Source organism: Gopherus flavomarginatus, chromosome 5 (assembly GCF_025201925.1).
Source record: "Gopherus flavomarginatus isolate rGopFla2 chromosome 5, rGopFla2.mat.asm, whole genome shotgun sequence".
Lineage (NCBI taxonomy): Eukaryota > Metazoa > Chordata > Testudines > Testudinidae > Gopherus > Gopherus flavomarginatus.
The window spans coordinates 58,919,407-58,942,913 of NC_066621.1; the positions used below are offsets into that span (position 1 = coordinate 58,919,407).

Here is a 23,507-nt window from a genome sequence, read left to right on the forward strand (position 1 = left end):
AATCTGTCTGCCCTGAGCTGGGCTGAGACCTCCAACTCATTTCATACAGGTGAATAAAGTGCTATAAAATGGTAAGGACCTTTAGCTGTAAAATGTGTATGCATATTTTTTATAAGAAACCGGAGCAGAATAATGTTGTAATTAAGGAGAATTAACTGATACTTGATTATAAACGAGACAGCTAAAATAAAAATGAGCTTCAACAAGGGTCTGGAAGTGTCTTTGTTTTTCTGCCAAGGTGAAAACGTACCTTCACTTGCACGTGATATTTAATCACCCATCCCTCCCTGACCCCATACACTGCTAGATCCCTATTATACACTGCTAGTATTGCTGTGTTAAGTGTATATTCCACTGAAATTAGGAACAAAAGAGGTGTTGGTAGATGTACTTGTTTTGTTCATCAGCAGAGGTGGAGGGGGCAGTGTGTGCAATAGGAGACACCTTTGTGCTCCCCCAAGTCCCAATATGGCTGGGGCCCATTTCACACCTCTTAAAAATACCAGTGCAATTTCAAAAAGCCCTTGCAAATACCTTCAAGCAACTGGAATATATGGCATTAGCCATGGTTGTTACTTTATGTCTTCTGGAATTATTAGTTAAAAGGCAACCTGTTTTCTTTTAAAACAACCTGCCAACAACACTAAGCTGGATACACTCTGACTATGTGCATCAAATTTCATGTGTACTTCTGTGCAGAAAGTGATTCTATTACCTGATGCTCTGATTACTTTTTACATCCATCTCAATATTTTCCTTTTCATAATTACTGGACTCTGGAACAGAAAAGAAAATTAAGAAAATATCTATAATATCAGAGTCAGATTAGGGTAGAGAGGCACTTTAATATTCACATAATGTGATGTGATATATTTGCAATCTGGAATAATTTCATATCTGTCTAAGGTAATTACCTGCCCCCCATCACTCACAGTATCTGAGCACCTCACTAAACATTACCGTCTTTGTCCTCACAACACCTCTGTGAGGTAGAGAAACACTATTATCCCCATTTACAGATAGGGAACTGAGGCACTGAGTTAGGCACCTAAATACCTTTGAGGATCTGGGCCTAAATGACTTGCCCAAGATCACACAGGATATTTGTGGTGGAGTAGAAACTGAATACGACTCTCCCACAGACCATCCTTCCTCACACACACAAGCACCATTTTTCTCCTCCCCATATGGCACCGTGCGTGTAATCCTCATTACAGAATTTAACTACGTAGGATTAATTTGGGAACGGGGGCTCTATTCTACTGTCATTGACTGAAATGGGAACAGGATTGGGTCCATTATGAACACTACCATTTTCCTCCTTAAATAGGACAACATTAAAGAGAAAATAACTGGAACACCACAGTTTTAAGGAGTACGGTGACCAGATAACAAGTGTGAAAAATCGGGACAGGGTATAGGGAGGTAATTGGTGCCTATATAAGAAAAGCCCCAAATATCGGGACTGTCCCTATAAAATTGGGACATCTTGTCATGCTATTAAGGAGTCAACACAGAAGTGCAAGGTAAATGTTGCAGGAGCACTGCACTGGATCAGATTGTGAGAGGCCCTTGTGTGGCCACCAAGGGGTGAGTATAACAGAACATACCTGTGTCCACACCCTACACGCTGTTGTAATAATCTTTGTACAAAATAAGCTTTGTGAGGTATCATCTGAAAACTCAATTTGCTGATCAATAATATCATGGCAAAATGTATGTTAGGGGCATTATATGCAGGGGTGAAAGTAAGTTAAAGGACTTACCACTACTCTGAAGTCTTGAGTGAGGGGCAGGGTCTCAACCAGAAGAGGTGGGGCCTTTAAATCCCCAGGCCCTTTAAATCAAGATTTAAAGGGCCCAGGGCTCCAGCTGTGGTAGCGGTGGCTGGGAGACCCAAGTCCTTTATATCACCCCTGGAGCTACGAGCTGCAGAGGTGGCTGGGATCCCCCGGGGTTCCGTCAGCAATTTAAAGGGCCCGAGGTTCCCAGCTGCAGCTACTGCAGTGGAGCCCCGGGTCCTTTAAATTGCTGACAGAGCCCCGGGGGGTCCCAGCTGCCACTGCGACCCCAGGCTCACAGCTTGATGGAGATTTAAAGGGCCCGGGGCAGGGAGGAGGCATGCTCAAGGCTCTGATCTCTACACCAGCCTGCAGACTGGGGCCAGAGCGCCAAGGGCAGTAGTGGCACTTAGATTGTAGCTGCCTGACACACAGTCTCTCTAGTGCTCCTTCTGGAGTGCTGAGATCCTCACTGCCCATACAAAGTGTTGTGGCATAACCGCCAGCACCTGGTTCAATACATGTAAGACAAATGAGTTCTCTTGTTTCACTGTGGTGGAGCCCTCTTTGTATCAATTATAATCTGAATATAACTACACTGCTCTGATAGTAATATTAATTTAGCCATTATAGAGAAAAGCAGCCAAATATGGGTATGAGTCACAGAATAATGGTTTGATCCTGCAATCCCTTACTTCTGTGAACAGTCCCATTGACTTTAACGTTTGCTGCACTGAGCCCTTACAGTGTTTGCAATTTGCCTGTGAAGGCAGTTAGGCAAAGTCTCGTTCTCCATTAAGAATAGAGACGTAGTCCTTGGCCAAAGGGAATGCTATGCAGTAAAATGAGCCAAGAAAAAAAGCCACACTGTGCAATATGCTAACTTACCCAATATTTGCCATGCTACTTAAGTGTAGCACTTAGCGGTAGTCACCTTACATTTTGGAAGTAATTTTTTAAAAAGGGAGAATTTGGACTTCTCAAATCAGTTGTTCACTAGTGATCCCTGTAAGTCTCATTAACAGGAGATCTTCTAAGAGAACTAATCCTCAGAGCACTTCACATCAATACACCACTTGCAAGTTTTCAGCCCTTTCTGATTCAGTGATGTGCCAGATAATTTGAGAGATAAGATTCCCATGTTTTTCCTCTACAAATGAGACTAAACATTTCTTTCCACTGTGTTAGGTACTTGATAATGTTTTAAACAATGCTGAAGTAGTCTGCAGTACAATAAAATGAATTACATTTAGTTAGGTACAGAAATGACCACACTGTACTGCAAGGCCTGCGAGTATGGCAGTGTTGAGCTGTGTGAGATCTTGTCATGAGTTGGGTTAAAATCCCTGTTGATGTTGATACGTGTGAACTCATGCTTCAATTAACATAACTGGAAACATAAGCCCCACATATGACATAAGTATGTGTGAACTTGTCCAGGAGCTTTGGTGCAGAGTATTGTTTTTGGGAAGGGTATGTGGGAGGGAGAGAGAACATATACAGGGATTGGGGTCACAGACAAGACTGAGGCAGAGGAAAAGAGGCAAAAAAAAAAAACCCAGGCAGGATCCTGTGAACACAATATGACCCTGGAAAAGGCTAGAGAGCGTGCTTTTGGGTCAAGTGTTGGCTAAAGGGGCTTGGAGGGCTGGTAAGTTAAGAAACTGCTCTATTCTGTTCTTGGCTCCTGCATTCAGAGACACAGGACTTTGTACATGCCTCATAAATAAACAAGACTGCATTAAAGTAATACCTGTCTACCACCAATTTCTACTCTCAACTGTAACACCCACTGAGCCCCAAACTTTGACTAGCCACTTGGGTTAAAAATAGGCAACAGCAGTTAAAAAAAAAAAGACGATAAAGAAAAACCTGGTACCTTCTTCATTTCTAAGTTGTTTTACACTGGTCATCTGCAGGCAAGCAGCACCGCTGATGGGTGCAGAAGGAGAGGCACACTGTTGCGATCTCTTGACTGAAAGATTAATAGGCTCTTCTAGCATTTTTTGCATAGAAAGAGCTAATTCATTAATGGTGTTCGGTCCAGCAGTGGCTGAGTCATTTCCAAGAGGGTCACTCATGGTACTAAAATCTTCATTTTCCAGCTTGAGAGGAAAAAGAGTAATTCAAAATTTACTGTTTACCTTTTTTAATTTCCACGCCAAGAAAATAACTCTAACAAGTCTTCATATATCATTAGAGGAGCAGAATTTCTTTTTTCAAAGTAACAACCTTCAACCTACTGACTATGACAATGTCATAAACAGATAAGTAAGAGTTAATAGAACAGAAGTACTTCATCTCTCTTTTGCCTGTAAAGGGTTAACAAGATCAGAGAGCCAGGCTGTCACCTGACCAGAGGACCAATCAGGGGACAGGATACTTTCAAATCTTGAGAGAGGGAAGTTTGTGTGTGTGCTGTTAGTTCTTGCTTGTTATTCACTCTGGGGGCTCAGAGGGACCAGACATGCAACCAAGTTTCTCTCCAATCTCTCCGACACAGGCTCTTATAAGTTCAGAATAGTGAGTACTAGGTAGATAAAGCGAGTTAGGCTTATGGTTGTTTTCTTTATTTGCAAATGTGTATTTGGCTGGGAGGAGTTCAAATGTGTATTTGGCTGGAAGGAGTTCAAATTTGTATTTTGCTGAAAGGATTTAAATTTGTACTTGTATACTTAGGCTGGGAGGGTATAGCTAAAAGACCCTGTACCTATTCCATTTTAAATTACAAAGATAATTTTTACTGTTTTTTCTTTCTTTCTTTAATTAAAAGCTTTTCTTGTTTAAGAACCTGATTTTTTTTTATTCTGGTGAGACCCAGGGGACTGGGTCTGGATTCACCAGGGAATTGGTGGGGAGAAAGGAGGGAAGGGGGAGAGAGAGGTTAATTTCTCTCTGTGTTAGGATTACTTTCTCTCTCAGGGAGAATCTGGGAGGGGGAGAGAGAAGGAGGGGGGAAGGTGAATTTTCCTCTCTGTTTTAAGATTCAAGGAGTTTGAATCACAGTAATCTTCCAGGGTAACCCAGGGAGGGGAAGCCTGGGCGAGGCAACGGTGAGGGAAAGGATTTACTTTCCTTGTGTTAAGATCCAGAGGGTCTGGGTCTTGGGGGTCCCTGGGCAAGGTTTTGGGGGGACCAGAGTGTACCAGGCACTGGAATTCCTTGTTGGTGGCAGCACTACAAGTACTAAGCTGGTAACTGAGCTTAGAGGAATTCATGCTGGTACCCCATCTTTTGGACGCTAAGGTTCAAAGTGGGGGATTATACCATGACAGACAACAACAAGCGTTATTAATTAGAGTGCATTCCTTAGCTATAAAGTAGCCAGATGTATTAGCAATTCTTACCTTGCACTTAGTGTTCCCCAGGAGTAAATCACCTGTTGCTAGGTTATCAGTTGTCCAAGGGTTCAGGTCATTTGTAGCTCTGTCTAATGCCAAGCTATGGCTAGGCACAGATTCTGGCTGAACATCAGAGGCATGAAGCATGTTCTGGGATTGGTTAAGCATTACAGTAGGTACACCTTGCATCTGTGGATCAACCGACCTAGATAACCTTGTAGAAGACGGTTCCATTTCTAAAGGATTTGAAAAGCTCACAATGTTCAGTGAAGCCGAACGCTGAAAAACAAATATGTTAATCAGCTTTTAAAAGAGTAAAATGCTGCTGTTATTTCTAGAGAGCATGAGATGCTGTATCTCATAATGTCTAATGAAGCCATGTCACAAGGGCTTTGAAAGTATCTATGGTAATCTCATGTCATTTACCAAAAGGCTTTACAGTTTCCATGATTAAAGCCAAAATCTGGAAACAGATTCCTGAGACTCTCCCCTGCAAGCTACCAGACTCTCTTTCTTTTATCACTATAGTGGGTCCTGATTTCTTACTCCTTATAATGAATGAGAAATCTAAGCACTAGCATATCGGACCAAATCCATCCCTGGTGTAACTCTGGTGATTTCAGTGAGGTTATACTAAAGATGATGTAAGAATTGGACCTAGTATAAGTGAATGCAACTTTAGTGACTTCTGTGATACGGAGCACATTAGACCAAAGGATGAGTTTGGCACCACTTTATAACATCAAACTGTAAATGGAAAACAAATATGTTACAAATATCAGACTGCTGAAGAAATGATGCACCTGTCTAGTTATCAGAGAAAGGGAAACAAAACTACCCATCCAAGCAAGGGCTTTGCAAGAATAATTTCAATGAAATGTATCTGCTAGTGTTTCATGCTTTCTTAGGGCATTTCACTGTCAAACATAGAAATAAGGATATGCAAACCAAAGCAAATCCACTCATCTGTGTGACTTCTTTAAGCTGTTTTACAGCACTGTATGTGTGACATGATTGAAATCCTGACTCTTGTACAGTCCCTATCAAACAAATGTAAATAGTCTTAAGAAGTATGCAGATCTGCATTCTTTGAAGATGTGCTTCCACATTTAGTTTCTCACAGTTCAGTGATATTCGTTATGCCTGAGAATTCACTGAATAAATCCTTTAAATTTAACTGCAATATCATGTTTTACTTGTTATACAGAGTGATAAAGGAACAGCCATTTGTTTTTTGCATTTAACAACTATTATTAGTCCATTTTGAATTCTGATAACTTGTTCCAAGTCAACAGGGCAATAGTGAAGTAGCGTCAAAAGACAGTTATCCAGATTCTGCTCTCTATTATATTTGTGTAAATTCTAGTATGGCACAGTACTGGGAATCAACAGCTGAGCCAGCACTCTGGTCACTTAAACACCAGTTAAGACTCCTTCAGGTGGACCTGTTGGGGCCTAATTAGTGGCTTAGAATGGGTTGGGGGAAGGACTAATGAGCAAATTGGTCCAGTAACATAGGAGGTATAAGGTGGCCCAGGAAGGACATGCAGGGGAGAAAGAGGCAGGCTAGCAGAGCTAGAAAGGATTTCTGGTAGAGATCCCTTCCCTCTCCTTTAGCAGAGATGGTGTATGGATCGGTAAGGTGGTGGAAATGCAAGGCAAATGTAAACAAACTGTGCTGGGATATTTAACAACTGAAGGTCTCCGAGTCTGTGTATACTAAGAAAAAGACAGGAGTGGGACAGGGCCCTGTCACATCTGGCTAACTCCAATAAAGTCAGACGAGGTACTTGAGTCTTACAATGCAGCCCAGGTACCTGTTGAGAACAGAGTCCAGCCCTATGACTTATTTTCACCTGAGCATGCAGTCTAATTTCCCTTTAACCACCCTGGAACTGATCCTACCATGGGAGTTTTGCATGAATAGGACTGCAGGATCAGGCTCCTATTAAACAAGATAAGACGACTGCATTTAAGATAGAAGGGACCTTATCTTCCCCAGCATTAGGGTAAGTTTAGGTCACTCTATCAGCACAAAAGTTCACTAGACTGTCTTAATCAGCCACAGCAAGATTCCCCTCCCCCCTGTCACTGCAGGGGGGAACCTCAGGTGATGTAGGGTCACTAGATCAGCCTCTGTGCCACTGTCCCTCCTTGTGACCAGTGCAGAGAGTGTTGCTTGGGAAAAGGGAAAATGGCTGAGTTTTCCCTGTATCTCAGCTGCTGTAACACCCTCCACTTAAACCAGCCCTCAGGTTGTCTTAACTGGCACCTGAGGACCTCATCAGAGCTGCCCCAGGACTGAGGGAATGCAATGGTGGCTGAAATCCATTTTTTTGCAAGCTAGTAGTGGAGTTGAGAGTAGAACCCAAATGTCCTCACTTTTTATCTCCTGCTGTAACAAACATGTACATCTTTCCTCAAGAATATTACTACATTGTCACCATCTGTTACACACTAAGGCCTCACTCTGCAAAGACCCATGCATGCTGTGGGTGAAATCATTGCCCCACTGAAGTCAATGGGAGTTTTGCCATTAACTTCAATGGTGCCAGGATTTCATCCGGTGAGTTGTCATACTGAAGACAATTGGACTACTCACAGTGCATACAGTTAGAAATATGCATAGGTCTTTGCAAGATGAGGGCCTAAAGCATTTACAATGAACACATCTAAAGAGCTGAAATTCAACAGTTATATACTTATATACTTTTGACTCTGCCAGCTACAGTAGATTTAGTGAGGAAATTTTTTAGATTGTATAAGCCAGTATAAAACATTACTCTTGCTAAAAAGTAAAAAGAATAATGAGGCCATCAAACTGCCATCTGTCTCTCCCTGGTGGCAAAAGTTAATTTTTGTGGTTATTTTAATGATGGGGAAACATTATGATCTTTCAGTACAAAATATTAAAACTCACAGTAAAGAACAGACACATTCCATTCTGATCCATGGAGCTGCTGTCAAGTGTGAAGTGAACAATGCACTGGGAACAAGGCTCATTAATATCCTATTAATTCACTCCCTAAAATAATCATTTCTTTTGCCATTAGCAAAAAATCTCTCTTTTCCCTTGGCAGCTCAGCTAGGGTTTGAAAATGTGATGGCTTCAAAGAACAGACCTTTGTTTTATGAAAGCACTATTGCTTTTACAGTGCACTCTTTGAACAACACCAAGCGTTACCTATCATCCTGGGTAGACGGAGGTTCCAGGTGTAGGAAAATCTTTAGGGTCTGACATTTTAATGCACAGCTTGGCACACACAAATAGATCTGTGTCATTACAAATGGAATTCTTGTTATCTAATAATGAAATTTGGTCTGATGACCTTTGTGATATAATGGCTGTATCCACCAATTATCCAAATATGCTCTCTGCTGAAAATTTCATACCTATGGTAGTTTAAGGTAAGAATAAATAACATGCAAAGTAACTGTGAATGAAAAGTAATACATTATTTAAATATTCTTTGATCACAGTAGCATTCCAAGAAGGTCCTATGCAAACATGCAGCACTAACACAGAAGAATTCTGAGATGCAAATACTTACCTTGAAAGACTGGGATTAGGATTTGTTAGGATTGTTTTGGCAAAGTCTCAAGGCTGTTGACATTAAGTGTGATTTATAAAGAAGGCTAAAACTATGAACTGCTAATTCTCTTTCCTATAAGAGAAATAACAGAGCAAATGGTTGCAGAGTAATGAACGACTGCTATTAAGTGGAGCAATCCCCATGGCAGCTCATTATGCTAGTGAGGTTAAACAAATGCACTGCTCCAATCCAGTTGTTTAACTCGCCACTCACAGTAGCACTGATAAAATAGTCCATACGTGCTTTAAAACAGTCCATACATGCTTCCTATTTGTATTTCACAATTACAGGGTATAATCCAAAGGATCTCTTTTCCCTCCTATGAGAAAAAAATCCAAATCTTTCTTAACCTTCTATCTTAACAAACTGGACCTTTTTTAAAGTGGAGGAAGAAAGATTTCATAGAGCAGGTACGGTCACGTTTTATTTAACCTACTTTTCAGGTCAAAGCAATGGATTTTGTTAAATACCCTTCTATGAAATATAGCTAATTGATTTAAGCATGTACTGTACTGTAAACAGCTCAACTGTTCATCCAACACACTGCAGTACCTTAGAAACTAACAGGACACTGTTACAATGATTCATTCCTGAGTACTGACAACAGTCTCAGTGCTGTCCTATTATAAAGCAAGACACACTCTTACCCTCCAAAACATATTCTTCATAAACCCTCAAATATCACTGTAGGAAAAAGCACCATTAGACATGTGGGACATTCTATACCTTGGGGGGGAGCACCTTGTAACCCCCATATTCCTCGTTTTCATATAATTATGATATGCATATAAGGTATGTCATGTGAAGTATCATAGGAAAGGTTATGATCTGTTGCAAGCCATTCTTCAACGCATATGAAGTTATGAGAATGTGCTGTATGGTTGTGACTAAAATATGCTGTGGTTTTGGGACGCACTCAGATACTAGCTCTCCAGAGACAATGCCAAATAAAAGTAACCAACGCCAGGGCGGGTGTCAGACAACCCATCAACAGCTATTGTCCAGCAAGGGAGCTACAATTCAATGACTCATCTGCAAAAGGCCACATCAGGGGAATTCCTCAGCCTTGCCTGGAAACTCAGCAATGCCCACCAGACATGCCTGGACTTGTGTTCTCCAAGCACACGGACTAAGGGTATAAAACAGAACACAGGGGCCCCACGCTTCCTCTTTTCTCATCTCCACATCTAAGCTGCAAGCAACAAAGACACTCAGAAGACTAAGGGTATGGCTACATTTGGAATTTCAAAGCGCTGCCGCGGCAGTGCTGCGGGAGCGCTGCCGCGGCAGCGCTTTGAAGTGTGAGTGTAGTCAGAGCGGCAGCGCTGGGAGAGAGCTCTTCCAGCGCAGCATGTAAACCACATCCCTTACGGGTGTAGCGTGCAGCGCTGGGAGCCACGCTCCCAGCGCTGCTGCCCTGATTACACGGACACTTTACAGCGCTGTATCTTGCAGCGCTCAGGGGGGTGTTTTTTCACACCCCAGTTGCAGCACTGTAAAGTGTGAGTGTAGCCAAGGCCTAAGACTCCAACAGAGGGAACTGGCCCAGGTTTCCAGGGTGAAACCTGTATGTTATGAACTGCAATATCCAGTGGGTTGAGAAAAACTGCTTAATCTAGATGTGACCCAGTCTAATAGGGTTGAGAGTTTAGACTGCATTCTTATATTTTAATTTATTTTATTTTGGTAACCAAGTGACTTTTTGCCTATCACTTATAATCACTTAAAATATAGCTTTTATAGTCAATAAACTTCTTTTACGGTTTATCTTTACCAGTGAGTTTGCCTGAAGTGTGTGGTAAATCTGCTCAGGTTTGCAAAGGCTGGTGTATATCCACTTTCCATTGATGAAGTGGTGAAGCAATTAATAAATGTGCACTGCTCTTCCTGAGGCACAGTGCTGGGAGCTGGGGGGATTTGGCTGGTGCCTTTCTCTGTGTGTTTCGTGAGTGGCTCTGGGAGCATTCATGCAATCAAGCTGGGTGTGGGGCTCCACATGCGGTTGTGCTGAGTTACAGTGTCCGGAGGGGATTGCTTCTTGTCACTAGCAAAGCACTGTGAGAGACAGGAAGATCTCCCAGGAAATGAATTCCACCTCAGGGATCCCATCACAACATGCACATGAGCAGTAGACAGAATAGAGGTCACCAGTAAAGCTTAGGACAAACGTGATGTGTTGGAGACTGCGAAAAATGCACAGCACTTCCATCTGTAACAGATAAAATCCAGTTTTATCTCACATGATAGTAATATTGACATGACAGAATTAGAGGCATTCATGTTCATTACATCTCAGGAGAGATAAAGAAGTTCCATCTTGAACTACCAAGGCGCAGTCCTATCATAAATTCCAAAACAAAGGTATAAGATACAATGTTTGGAAGTTGAAGCTAGACAAAGTCAGAATGGAAATAAGGAGTAAATTTTTAACAATGAGGGTAGTTAACCACTAGAACAATTTACCAAGCATAGCGGTGAATTCTCCATCACTGGCAATTTTTAAATCAAGATTGGATGTTTTCTGAAAGATATACTCTAGTTCAATCAGGGATTATTTTGGAAAACTTCTCCCGCTAATGATATACAGGAAGTCAGAATGGATGAGCACAGTGGTCCCTTCTGGCCTTAGAATCTGTAAAAGACTACCTAATATGGGAGTAAAAGAAAATGTGAAGCATTTGGAAACATCACTCTGATGAGAAGCATTTGATGGGATCTATCTACCTGTTTTAGGTATTTCTATACCTGTGACAAATGTGGAGCTGCTCTGTAATAATGAATGAATACTGTATGTTGAGTGGGTTATTGAGATGTTTACTGTGTGAATATATTGGTTTTGTTTAATAGGGTACTGTCCTGCTGTAAGGAAAAATAAGCAGGAAGCAAAACAATGGCTCAAGATAAGCCAATCCTCAGGAAACATTTATGGGTTGGTAAGAGGCAGTGTGTGACAGGAAAAGACTATGGAACACAAGAAGATCAAAAGGACTAGAGCAGTTTAAGAAGAAACTCTCGGGGCTAGGGGAGGCCAGGAGTTGTTTGGGATATGTTTAAGAAACCAGACTGACATAACCATGCGCTGGGAAGGTCTGAAGAGGTTAGGCCTGTCCAGGTCACTACGAGGAGACGGTAAGCCTTAAGTAGGACATACATGCACATAGACTATTTGTTTTAAAAATCATTTTTTCTTATGCTTTGTTCCTACTGTGAGAATAAAGAATAGTTTGGTTAGAGGAAGGCTGTCTAGTTATTATACTCACTGCTGGTTACGTACTCACAAAAGGAAGATCTGTAAACATGATAGTGCCTATCACCATGGTATCTGAGCTTCCTATTAAAAGATGCACATGGTGCATCTGTACAACAACAATAGCACTTCTTCCCAATTCTGCATTTTATCTGCTTTAAAGTTACACCTCTAACTGATCATGAGCATGAAGGAAAATTAAACACATTCAAGCCAAGCAAATGTCATGCTCAGTTTATCACCCCCAAAATCACAGTTACATCAAAAAATCTTACAGAATTGGCATCTGTTCTCAAATAGATTGCCCTCCCTAATGCTGTTTTGCAAATAAGTAACTCAACAATGTACCCTGCAAAAACAACAGGAGGACCAAATGATTCAGGTGGCTGGTAAACTTTGCCTCTAGACTCCTAGTTAGAAGTAGCCCATGTTGGTAGTGATTGAAAGTTACTGCCATCAGACAGCTGTTAATGGCTAACGTATAATGAATTTGCTGGCTCAGTCCAGTTCCCAACAGACAAAAGTCATTATCACAAAAATCACTAAATCAACCTGTATTTAATTCACTGCCTTGTTGGCATTCTCAACAGAGAACATTGAACAGGCCGGGAGACAAAACTATTCTTTCACCCAAAATGCTGCTCCCTCCAGAACAGAAGTGGAGTATATTGACAGGGCAGTGTGGAGAACCTTATGCCTGATTTGTGGCTAAAAAGAGGATTTCCATGCGCAGTGCTGTATTCCTAAAGGGAGCTACACAAACCCAACATTTATATTACTTGGAATAAGGAAGATTTACACAAAACACACAACTGTCTGAACATGAATACATCCACTAGCTAGATAGGTCTTCAAAAACAAATGCGCTCCCCTCACAGGGAAAGGCTAGTCAGAGGCAGACAAGGAAAGACAGCAAGGCTGACAGAAATGTAAATACTCCCACAAGTGTTTTTAAAAAAAACAGCAGGGCAAAGGAAGATGAGAGAGCATGCAGACATTTGAAGATATATATACAGGCACTAGACCACATTCAACTACACAAAGCACAGATCAGCCCAAACAGGAACGCTTCTGAACTTTGGGAAAGTGACGGCTTAAATGCCAACATTCATGACATACCCTGGCTAGCAACACTTGCTTTATGTAAAGAATATCTGGTGATAGGGCATAGTATAATGGCTTTACTAGCCCTCGTTTGGAATGACCTACATGACTTACTTGAGGTTTTGCCATCTGCAAATAATGTGGTTATCCCAAAATATTATTAGCATCTTTTTTGTATAGCTTCATGCCCAAACAGATATGATCCCATATAGTGACACACAGGCGAGTTAGTAGCCTCAGATACACACCATAAATATGTTGCAAAATTAAAACACAGGTGTCTAATCACATGAGCAATCAAGCCTGGCAAAAAAAACAAAACAAAAAAAACAAACCAACTTAGGGCTACAAGTCGTTGGAATGGAAATTTTTAACCCTCTGTTAACAAACTCTGCCCAATTTATGACTAATCAGTTTATTCTGAGTTACTGCTACATCCTAGCTCTAAAACTTCTCAATTTTCCACTGCTTCCTCTTTAAACAGAGGTTCTTGGCAGCTCAGAAATCATCATGCTCCATTAGGAAAGCAGTGGGTGGAGAGGGGAGTACTGGTATAATGAACTTGAGCAGAATTGGGAAGCACCATTTAAATGTCTAACACCAATTATTACTTGAAAGGGAGAACAGTTTTTCTTTTATTAAAATAATGTTCATATTTGCCTCCTGTCATTCTATCTGTTATGTTTTCTGACTGTAATGTTTTAGGGCTCTACTCAGTTAAATAAAATATATTAGCATTTTACAGTGGTCTCATATAACTTGTATGTGGAAGATGAAGAGGCCCAACACTATCTGTACCAAGGCAAATGTTGCCAGGATGGAGATCTACATAGAAACGTACACTCAAATGCAGCCAAAATAGACCGAAACCACCATGGTGTCCATCTCTCTTTTTAATTATGTGGGAACCAATCTCCCATTCAAAGCAAGAATTAGCACATCAGGAAAACTGCCTTCCTAATTAGAAAGCTTCCACAGAAACAGTGTTTGCAGGGGACCTTGCCACACACTTCCCTTTACATTCACTTTGAAATCAGCGATTAGCAGGGTCTTGAGTATGGCATGACATCACTCCCAAAATGGCCAATTACAATATATTAATAACAGGAACAACAAAGCTTTGTAGTACAGGGGTGCTGCAATCTCAGCCACAGCTAACCAGTACGCCAGTGACATTGAGAGAACTTAGCTTTCTTTACAAAAATATTTACACCAGTCAGGTCTGTTAGACACCTGTCATTCTTTCCTTTCTCTCTTTCCTTCTACAAGTACCCTTATTCTCTTCTCTTCCATTCTCATATTCATAATCCTCCTTTCATTTCTTCTCTCTTCTTGCCTTTCCATCTAAGCTTCCTTCTGCTCTATACCTAGTTCTTTCTGTTACCTTCCCAAGGTCTTAACTCCTCCTGCATCTCTGACTTCTTTCCATGACTACTGTACCTCTTCACAGATAATTGGGCACTTCAGGAAGCCTCACTTCCTTAGAGACAGATTTCCTGTTAAGCTCTAGAGAAGACGACAGCTTCTCAATATACATTAAATAAGCCTCAACTAGTTCGACGGTTGTAGAGTTACCATTTATATTAAAAAATTACTGAGTCTCTCTGCCTATACACGTTATTTGGTGATCAGGGGCTCATTTCAGGTCAGGGATCCCAAACTATGGCTCTAGCATGTGCATAAAATGTTTAGGAGTAAAAGAGACCACTATTTTTCTGCATAAATATACACAAGAAAGAAAATTAAAGCAGATGTACAAGACAATTATGTCCCTTTAATCTATCCTTCCCTTCCTTCCCCCTTTTCTTTCCTTAGGTCACTAAGGCCATGTTTACACTACAAAATTTTGTCAATCTAAATTACATTGGCATATAGCCACCGCAGTTATTAAATCGTTTGTGTGCGCACACACTTGGCTCCTTGTGTTGGTAGTTTGCGTCCTCACTACGAGCGCTTGTATTGATGTATATTGTCAGTGAGGGGCACTGTGGGACGGCTCCTGGAAGCCAGTAACAGTTGACATAAACAATGCAATGTCTACACTGACATTGCGTTGACCTAATTCCATTGTCCATGACTCTACACTGCTCGAGGAGGTGGTGCTATTAAGTCAGCATAGAGAGGCACTTACATTGGTCGGAGCCAAATTTAAGTGAAGTCACTTCCATAGCTAGGTTGATGCAAGGCAGCTTATGTTGACCTAACCCTGTAGTGTAGACCAGGCCTAAAGCCCTCTGCAGCACAGTTTATAAATGATAAACAACCATCCAACCATTTCCAAGATTGATTGCCAAGCATGATTCTATCAGAACGCTGCTTGTCAACTACCATAGCTGTAGCACGTCCATTGCTGTATTTATTTATATATTTAACAGTGATGTTAGATATATCCAGGCTATAGATGCCCCCATAGACAGTTTATAGCAAAATTACAAGTCATGATTGTAAGATGGCATGTAACCAAGTTAGAGGTGGATGTAAACTATGTTAGGTTGCCACCATTTTTTTTAATTTATATTTTTTAATTATTTTTTCCAAAATGCAACGAATATACCAAAATACCAGATTCATCATAATACATAAAGTAAATAAAGAAGGTTAGGATACAGAGGGAGGGGAGAGGAAGCAGCTGTAACCAGCTTTGAAAATTGCCTGGTTACTTGCAACCCATTATGCTGACAGAACATAAGCCAGATATTTAAATCCTTTATCTTGGATGTGAACGCCAGTAGAAGTGTCACATGACATTCAATGCTATAAAAGTACATGTTCTCTTAAAAAGGGTTTTGAAAACCTTTGTGTACCTTCCTCACTGGATTCAAGGAAGGGTGTTGCAAAGTGCTCTCTGGGGAGGGACTGCTGACAGTGGTTTCTTCAGCTAACGGTTGTGACAGAGGTGGAATAACATTTCTATCAAGAGGAAGCACCGGCTTTTCGCTTTCTAGTTCAGCAGAATCCTCACAAACCTATGATGAAAGGATAAAATTTCAGTGTTTCCAGGAACTCAGATCCAGTAACTCGTAGGAAGATAACATCAGCACACTGTATGTGAAATATTAAAACAATGAACATTCCTTATAACAACAACACAGTTGTTTTAAAGACACTCAAAATAACCCAAAACAGAGAGATAGACAGACAGACAGACAGAAAATGATCTCCCACTTAGGCTTTGTCTATACTAGTACTTTTGTTGGCAAAACTTTTGTCAGTCAGGGGTATGAAAAAAACACAACCTTGATCAATACAAGCTTCACCAACAAAAGTGCTGGCATGAACAGCGCTATGTCGGCACGAGACCATCTCCTGCCGACATAGCTACTGCCATCCGGGAGGGGTTTAATTATGCCATGGGAGAGCTCCCTCCTGCAGGCACAGAGCAGCTACACCAGAGACTGCACAGCAGCCCAGCTGAAGCAGTACAGGTGTGCTGCTGTCAGGTCCACCATGTAGACAAGCCTTAGCATATCATGGGAAAAATCCTGCACAGAATCTACCTTGAATGATCTAAAATCCAGGTATTCCCACACACTATCTGCCACGACAACTAAAACCAATATGAGCACTTTGGAAGATGGTCAGCGTTTACAGTACTTGCCTGGGCAGAGCTTACCAAGTGAAAGAAATATGACTGTGGATTCATTTCCCTGAGAGATCTTCCTGAACTCCCACCACCTTTTGAGTGCATTGCAAGAGCCATCTCTTTGTGCAGGCTTTGCCTAATGTGGTCTGGGAAGCTCTCAGCCATATTGCCCTGGGTGGCCACCAACAGGCTCAGTTCTAGATTTTAATTATATGGTTCCAATTGAGGGCAGGCAGGGGAGGATATGGTTCATTTTATAGCATTCTAGTGTATTATCTAGTGTGGTCTCCTGCTGGACGAAAATCAGCTAACAGAGAATGTATATTTACTGTAACCCATCACCAGGGGCATCTCTAGGTATTTTGCCATCCCAAGCATGGCACAGGCAGGTTGCCTTCGGCGGCTTGCCTGCGGGAAATCCCCGGTCCCGTGGATTCGGGGCACACCTGCGGGAGATCCACCGAAGCTGCAGGACCAGTGGACCCTCCGCAGGCATGCTGCCGAAGGCAACCTGCCTGCCGCCCTCGTGGTGACCGACAGACCGCTGCCCGTGGCTTGTCGCCCCAGGCACGCGCTTGGCGTTCTGGTGACTGGAGCCGCCCCTGTCCATCACCTATACAGCTCTGACTCTGTTTTATTCCCTTCACTTGTCCATGTGACGCTGTCATTTACTGATGATATATAGCAGGCATGGCCAAACTCTGGCTCCTGAGCTGCATGTGACTCTTTTACAGTTAAAATGCAGCTCATGGAGCCCCCTGCACACATCCCATTCTTTGACTACCAGACTGGGTAGGGGGAGCCTGGGGATTCTGCCCTGCTGCTGGGTGGTGAGACTAGGAGCTTCTGACCTGCTGCGGGGTGGTAGGACTAGGAGCTTCTGCCCTGCAGCAGGGTGGTGGGATTAGGAGCTTCTGCCCTGTGGCGGGGTGGTGGGACTAGGAACTTCTGCCCTGCAGGGAGGGGGATGTAAGGGCTTTAGCCCCACACCCCATCAGGCACTGGCCCATGGGGCAGGTTGTGCATGTCTTGCAGCTCTCGAATTTCTGAGGATTATTGTATGTGGCTCAGAGGGTCAGTAAGTTTGGCCTCCCCTATATGTAGCAAAAGAAAGGTAGAGTGGTTTTGTGATTAAGGTTCTGGACTTTTGGCTCAGGAGACCTGTGCTCTGTTCCCAGCTCTGCAACAAACTTCCTGTGTGATCTTTGGCAGGTCATTTAATATCTCTGTCCTTCAGTTCCCCATCTGTAAAATGGGGATAACACCACTTATTTTCTCACACCTTTTGTTTGTCTTGTCTATTTAGAATGTAAGATCTTTGGAACAGGAACTACTTCTTGTTGTCTATGTACAGAACCTAGCACAACAGGGTCCTGATCTCAGTTGAGGCCTTGAGTCTGTACTGTTACACAAATATTCACAAGAAGAAAATAACTTGTACTGTAAATAATAAAGTTTTAGCCATCCAAAATGGTGGTAAAGTGATTTCCATACATTTAATTAGCATATTCAAAAAATAAAATCTCAACACTCACCTGAGTTATGCTTCACAACTAAAGCTGCTATCAGATCTAACTTGGTTAATAACATTGAAATATCTACATTTATAATCTCTGTCTCAAGCTCTGAGACAGTGCTGACTAAATGCATTGAGAGGGGAAGGGATGCTCTGGAGAACTTACTTGTTGCACTTCATCTTGGATTTGCTGCTGAACTGGGGCTGGTTGCCTCACTATGTAGTTTATCTGTCCAACAATGGTTTGCTGAACGTGCTGAGGTTGTTTGGCTTGATTCAGCTGCAAGCTTGGTTGCCCTTGAGCCTGAAGGAGAAGCTCCAAATCCTTTTTCATTTCTTCCAGTTCAAACTGGTGGTGCATTATGTCCAAACTCTGTTGTATGACTTGTTCATGAGCGTTTTCATTCTGACTTGATGTGGGAGGTGGTGGCTGTGGTTGCTGCTGCTGCATGTGGTTAAGCTTCAGCTTCTGAAGATGACCAAGCTGCACTTGCACAGTTGGAGTTTGCAAAGCAGGCTGTGTGTGCGATTGTTGCACATGACCGGAGTGAACCTGATGAATATCTTGTGGGGGAACCGTGTAAACTGGATGTGGAGTCTGCTGTGGCTGCTGAGCTTGCAAATGTTTTCCCATCCTTCCAGATACATTATCCTGCTCAGAATGGGATGGCTGCTCTAGACAAGGCTGCATTATTTTCAAAGGCTGAGGTGTGCCCCTCTGCTCTTTTTCATGCTGCTGAACATTGTATTGAAGTGGAAAATGCGGTGGCGGCTGCTGCTGCATTTCAAGAGGTTGTCTAAAATTCTGATGATGGCTCATATGGTGCTGAGGACGCTGACCCTTATTCATGTGAGGAATGTTGAAGCAATGGGAGCAACACACTGGTGTAGGAGACTGAACAGGAGGTGGAAACTGATGCGACTGGTTATTGATAGCCTCAAGCTGTGGCGCTGGTGAATGTTGTCCATGATACATTGATGTCTGTAATCCTTGTATATTTCCATAGGTTGGGACATCTGAATGAGGAGTGTGTCCACGTTCCATTGTTAAGCTACCTGTGAAAGCAGTACAATTACTTTTGCTACAATTAACTGTTACCTTCACTTGTTCTTAGCCAATGAACTGGGATCTTGACAAATTGTTTAATTTGCCACTTTATGGGTAAATTCTACAAAGGCAATTTCTTTTTCTCAGGTTCAATTTTGAAATTGCTCATATCCTGTTTAAAAAGCCCTTCAGGATAACTTCTCATTTTCTTCTATCTTTTCCACTAAACAGAACCATCAAGGATACATTTTCTAAGAATTTTGCATGATTTTAAATCACACAAAACTCCCACTGATGTCAGTCGGAGTCATGGTTAAAACATCAGTCACTTCTTTGAAAAATTGTCACTCAACTCCCATTATTTTAACTGATGGATGTGGCCAAAGCTACCATTTTTTACAAATGTATAAACACATGTTCTCATCCATAAACACAGGCACACAGAACATTTGTTTCCAGAATGAAAGTAAGACAAATAAATTGGATGAATGTCATGTAGAAGAGAATCGTAAAAATCACAGAGACAGACACGGCCTATGAAGTGATCTTGTCAATCCCCCTGAAAGTATAGGATTATTCCCTGCAGTATATTTTCTAGTGCTTTATGCAGTCTAGTGTTAAATGTCTTTAAATGGGATGACGGATGACCTTTCAGAACTTTGATCAGAAGACTGAACTGGATTACTACCGCAGAAGACTGAACTGGAAAAACCTACTGCAGCCAGCAAATGTATAGCAAGTGGAAGGCACAAGATGAAATGTATGTATATATATTATATAAATAGATATACAACAGGTTGGATCCTTAGGTCCATCATGTCTTGTGCATGCACTGCAGCGTGTCTGAGGGGAACAAAATTGTCTTTAAGCCACCTTTGTGCCCCCCAATCCTGACTGTGCCAGACACTGGTCAGGTCCCAAGGCCATTCTGGCAGCATAGGGATGCCCCAGCCAAGGCCACTCTGTGGAAGATAGGAGGGAATGCTGTAGGACTTGCTACAGTGGTTCTTTTCCACTCAGGGAATCCTCCACTGGCTGATGAGGCTGACTTTAGGGCCACTGGAACGGTACAAGGTTGCCACTTGCTAGGGAGGATGGGGGCCAGTTTGCTCAGAACAGTATTTGGCATAAAACAGGCAAAGATAAAACTCAAGATTTGAATTTGGTATTGAGTGTTACTACAATGTATGTCATTTCAGTTAAATGTTTATGGTCAATCAAATATATAGCATGAATAACAAAGGCATCTACAGAGTGTAACTTATAATTTCTGGTTTGGGTTTTGTTTTAATGTACTCTAATAAAAAGTGGAATTAACAGATCCATCTCTTACCCTTCACTTATTTCCTTCTCATAACCACCTTTCAAATAATTGGGACACAATCATATAGCAAACAGCTTGAAATGAATAGGTCATTACATCATAAGTTGTTCTAGCCATATTGGTCCCAGGATATGAGAAATAAGGTGGGTGAGGCTAAACCTTTTATGGAGTGTCCTATAGTGTCCATATAAGGTATTACCACACCCGCCTGTGTATTACATAATAAAGTACACAAACAGCTTGCTATGTCATTATATTCTGTATATTATCATTATAAAATAAGGTAAGTGAATGTTCCTGAAAACTTGTAATGTCTTCCTGTGTCTTTTAATCCTCTGAGTTACATGTATATTACCTGTTCTGTTTTCTGACCATAATTGGTGAAATTTACACAAAGACACCCCCACCACCACTCTTCGCAAAGCCAAAGTAATGTCAGTTGCATAGTTTATTATTGTGCAACTCCCATATAACCAAAGGGATCATATTTTGTCATGACCTTATCTAACTAAGTCAGCACTTACCATCTGGGTGCCTCATGTTTTAAAGGGGATTTTATTATTAATGATATACCATTACATAGTATTCTGTATAAGTTCTTTACATCTACAGCGCCACTCAAGACACTTTTTTTCTTGGACAGCTGATATACTGTACATCACAGTGTAATAATACTTAACATTTATTGCTGTTCAGCTGGTTTGAAGTGCCTCATGGCAGTGAAATAAGGCTTAATGAGACACTATATTTTACACTATCATGCCCTTAACTAAGCTAAGGAAAGCTCTTTGGGGCAGGGGCTTTCTTTATCTGTGTGTCTAGTACAGCTTTGAGCACTTTACCAGCACTTATCTAATGCAGAAGATCATAGTCATCATGCTGTATTTTTCTTACCTAAATTGGACAGTTGTTTAGTCCAGAAAGAAGGGTCCCAAGTGAATCTGATCTTCCAAGGAGGGCCTACTTCTGTGGTACAATTTGTCTCCAGCAAATGCTGTATCTGAAACACAATCTGGCGAAAAATCAAAAGGATCATTGTTTCATCCAGTAGATTTAAAATCATTATAGTTTAATGTTGAAGAAACATTAAATCCTTAAAAGAATCATTGACCAGGAATTAATTTAGCCTAATATCATACAAAGCGCCTCTAACCTCAGCTCGCAGACAACATTCAGATATATTTTGTGCTGCACAAAAATATTTTTTATTTGCAGGCAACAAGAGCCCCATTCTGAATCTGGCTTTCCCCTGTACTCCGGCTTTGTGTGCAGAGTGCCTTGGTAGACTCCTACCTTTTTAGGGCTCCCTGATCCCTGACTTATGGCTCCTGCACGGTTCACAAGGCTTCTCCCACCCATTTCTTTCTGATTCACTATTTTCCTAATTAAGTTACCATACTGGATCTTGTACCACTGCACAATTTCCTCTCACTCAGACAGTGGGTATTACTCTTACCAGTTCCTTACTGAAGAGGAATGGAATGCTGTTTTTACTGCACACTGCCCAGTTGATAAAGTTCTGCACGTGTTCAAACTGCCTGTTTAAAACCATGATGCCTTGAAGTTGTTGCTCCAACTTCTGTTTCCTCTCGCTGGTAATTCTCTGGTGATAATGAGAAATAGCATGTTCTGCATAACTTTAGCCAGCATTCAGATATACTTACTACATACAGTCAGTGTGTATCATAAAAGGCATTGTCTGGATGGGCACTTGCTGAAAATTTGGAACCTGTTTGAACCATCAAGTAGAAAGAGACAGCAGAGCTAACAGATAGGTTCCCTTCTTATGCAACAGACACTTCCAAGTTCTACAGGAACCAACAGGAGCTCAACCCTGAAAAGTGCTGAGCACTGCGGCCCTGATCAAACAAAGCGTTTAAGCACATGCTCAGCTTTAAGCTCAGAAGCAACCCCATTGGTATCATAGACAGACAGGCACAGAGATGGTATCAAAATGCCTGAAAGCTAAAGCATCCCGAATTGCAGGTCATTTTCCAGAATGTGGACCAGAGAGTCTAACATTCAAAGGATGGTGTAATAGGTGCCTGTGCAAACTCCACATTGGTACATGAAAACAGGAAGTCAGTGGCAATAGATTCAAGGGCATCTCAGGGTGCCATGCATTTTGTAGGCACAGACATTGTAACCACACCTGAAAATATGGCTGGCCCACAAGGAGCAAATAACGTGCCATTTTTCATAGTTACCTTTCTGACTATGATCCCATTTTACGTTTGAGAGAAAAAATATTTTGTTTAACTGATACACTATAACTTACACAGGACGTATTCTTTCTTCTGGCTGGGGTTAGGATTTAACTTGCCAAGGCGATGTCAGAAAAACTCTCTTGTTAAACCAATTTTCAGTGTCACTGGTATCATTCTCACTTACCTCAAGTTGCTCTAGAAGGGTATTTGTTCGTTTATTGATTTCATTCATCAAAACCATCTTGGCCATTTTGATCTGATTTTCCACTTTTCTGTGCAAATGTTTTACTTCAAATAACCTGTGGGCAAAGTATAAATACACCTTCATGAATCAATCAGCATTCCATTTATTCAGCATTTGATAGTTATTAATGGCAAGGAGAACAGATCTGAGAATTGATAACAGACTCAGGGTCTGATCCATCGTTCACTGAAGCTAATGGAACGATTCCCACTGATTTCAGTGGAACTAGATCAGGCTCTCAAACACTTTCCCCACTGGTCCTCTAAAATTGCTTCCTATACACAGCACAAGTCAAGAACATTTAACGTTGGCAGAATTCAATTTTATTTTTTATGATTTTGATGGATAAAATTGATTTTTAAGCATTTTTATTTGTATCTATTTAAATTTTCACAGTTGCACAAAATTATGATTTTTAAGTATTTGTAAAAAATTTAATCCATTTAAATTTTCACAGTTGTGGAAAATTAATGCGGTGGTCTGACAATAATTATTTAATAACAAAAGACACTGAGATTC

General features: G+C 41.4%; 1 protein-coding gene across 3 annotated transcripts in view; it reads right to left on the reverse strand.

Annotated features, from left to right (window-relative positions):
• Window positions 1-23,507, reverse strand: part of TRIM66 (tripartite motif containing 66) — an 84,191-nt gene that overhangs the window by 11,860 nt on the left and 48,824 nt on the right. For all 3 annotated transcript variants that reach the window (XM_050954504.1, XM_050954503.1, XM_050954505.1), the window contains 8 exons: window positions 22,929-23,043; window positions 21,994-22,140; window positions 21,432-21,549; window positions 18,332-19,221; window positions 15,871-16,032; window positions 5,129-5,401; window positions 3,661-3,886; window positions 716-776 (listed from right to left, as the gene is read on the reverse strand). In XM_050954504.1, coding sequence (XP_050810461.1) covers window positions 716-776; window positions 3,661-3,886; window positions 5,129-5,401; window positions 15,871-16,032; window positions 18,332-19,221; window positions 21,432-21,549; window positions 21,994-22,140; window positions 22,929-23,043 — 1,992 coding nt within the window. The remainder of the gene's footprint in view (window positions 1-715; window positions 777-3,660; window positions 3,887-5,128; window positions 5,402-15,870; window positions 16,033-18,331; window positions 19,222-21,431; window positions 21,550-21,993; window positions 22,141-22,928; window positions 23,044-23,507) is intronic.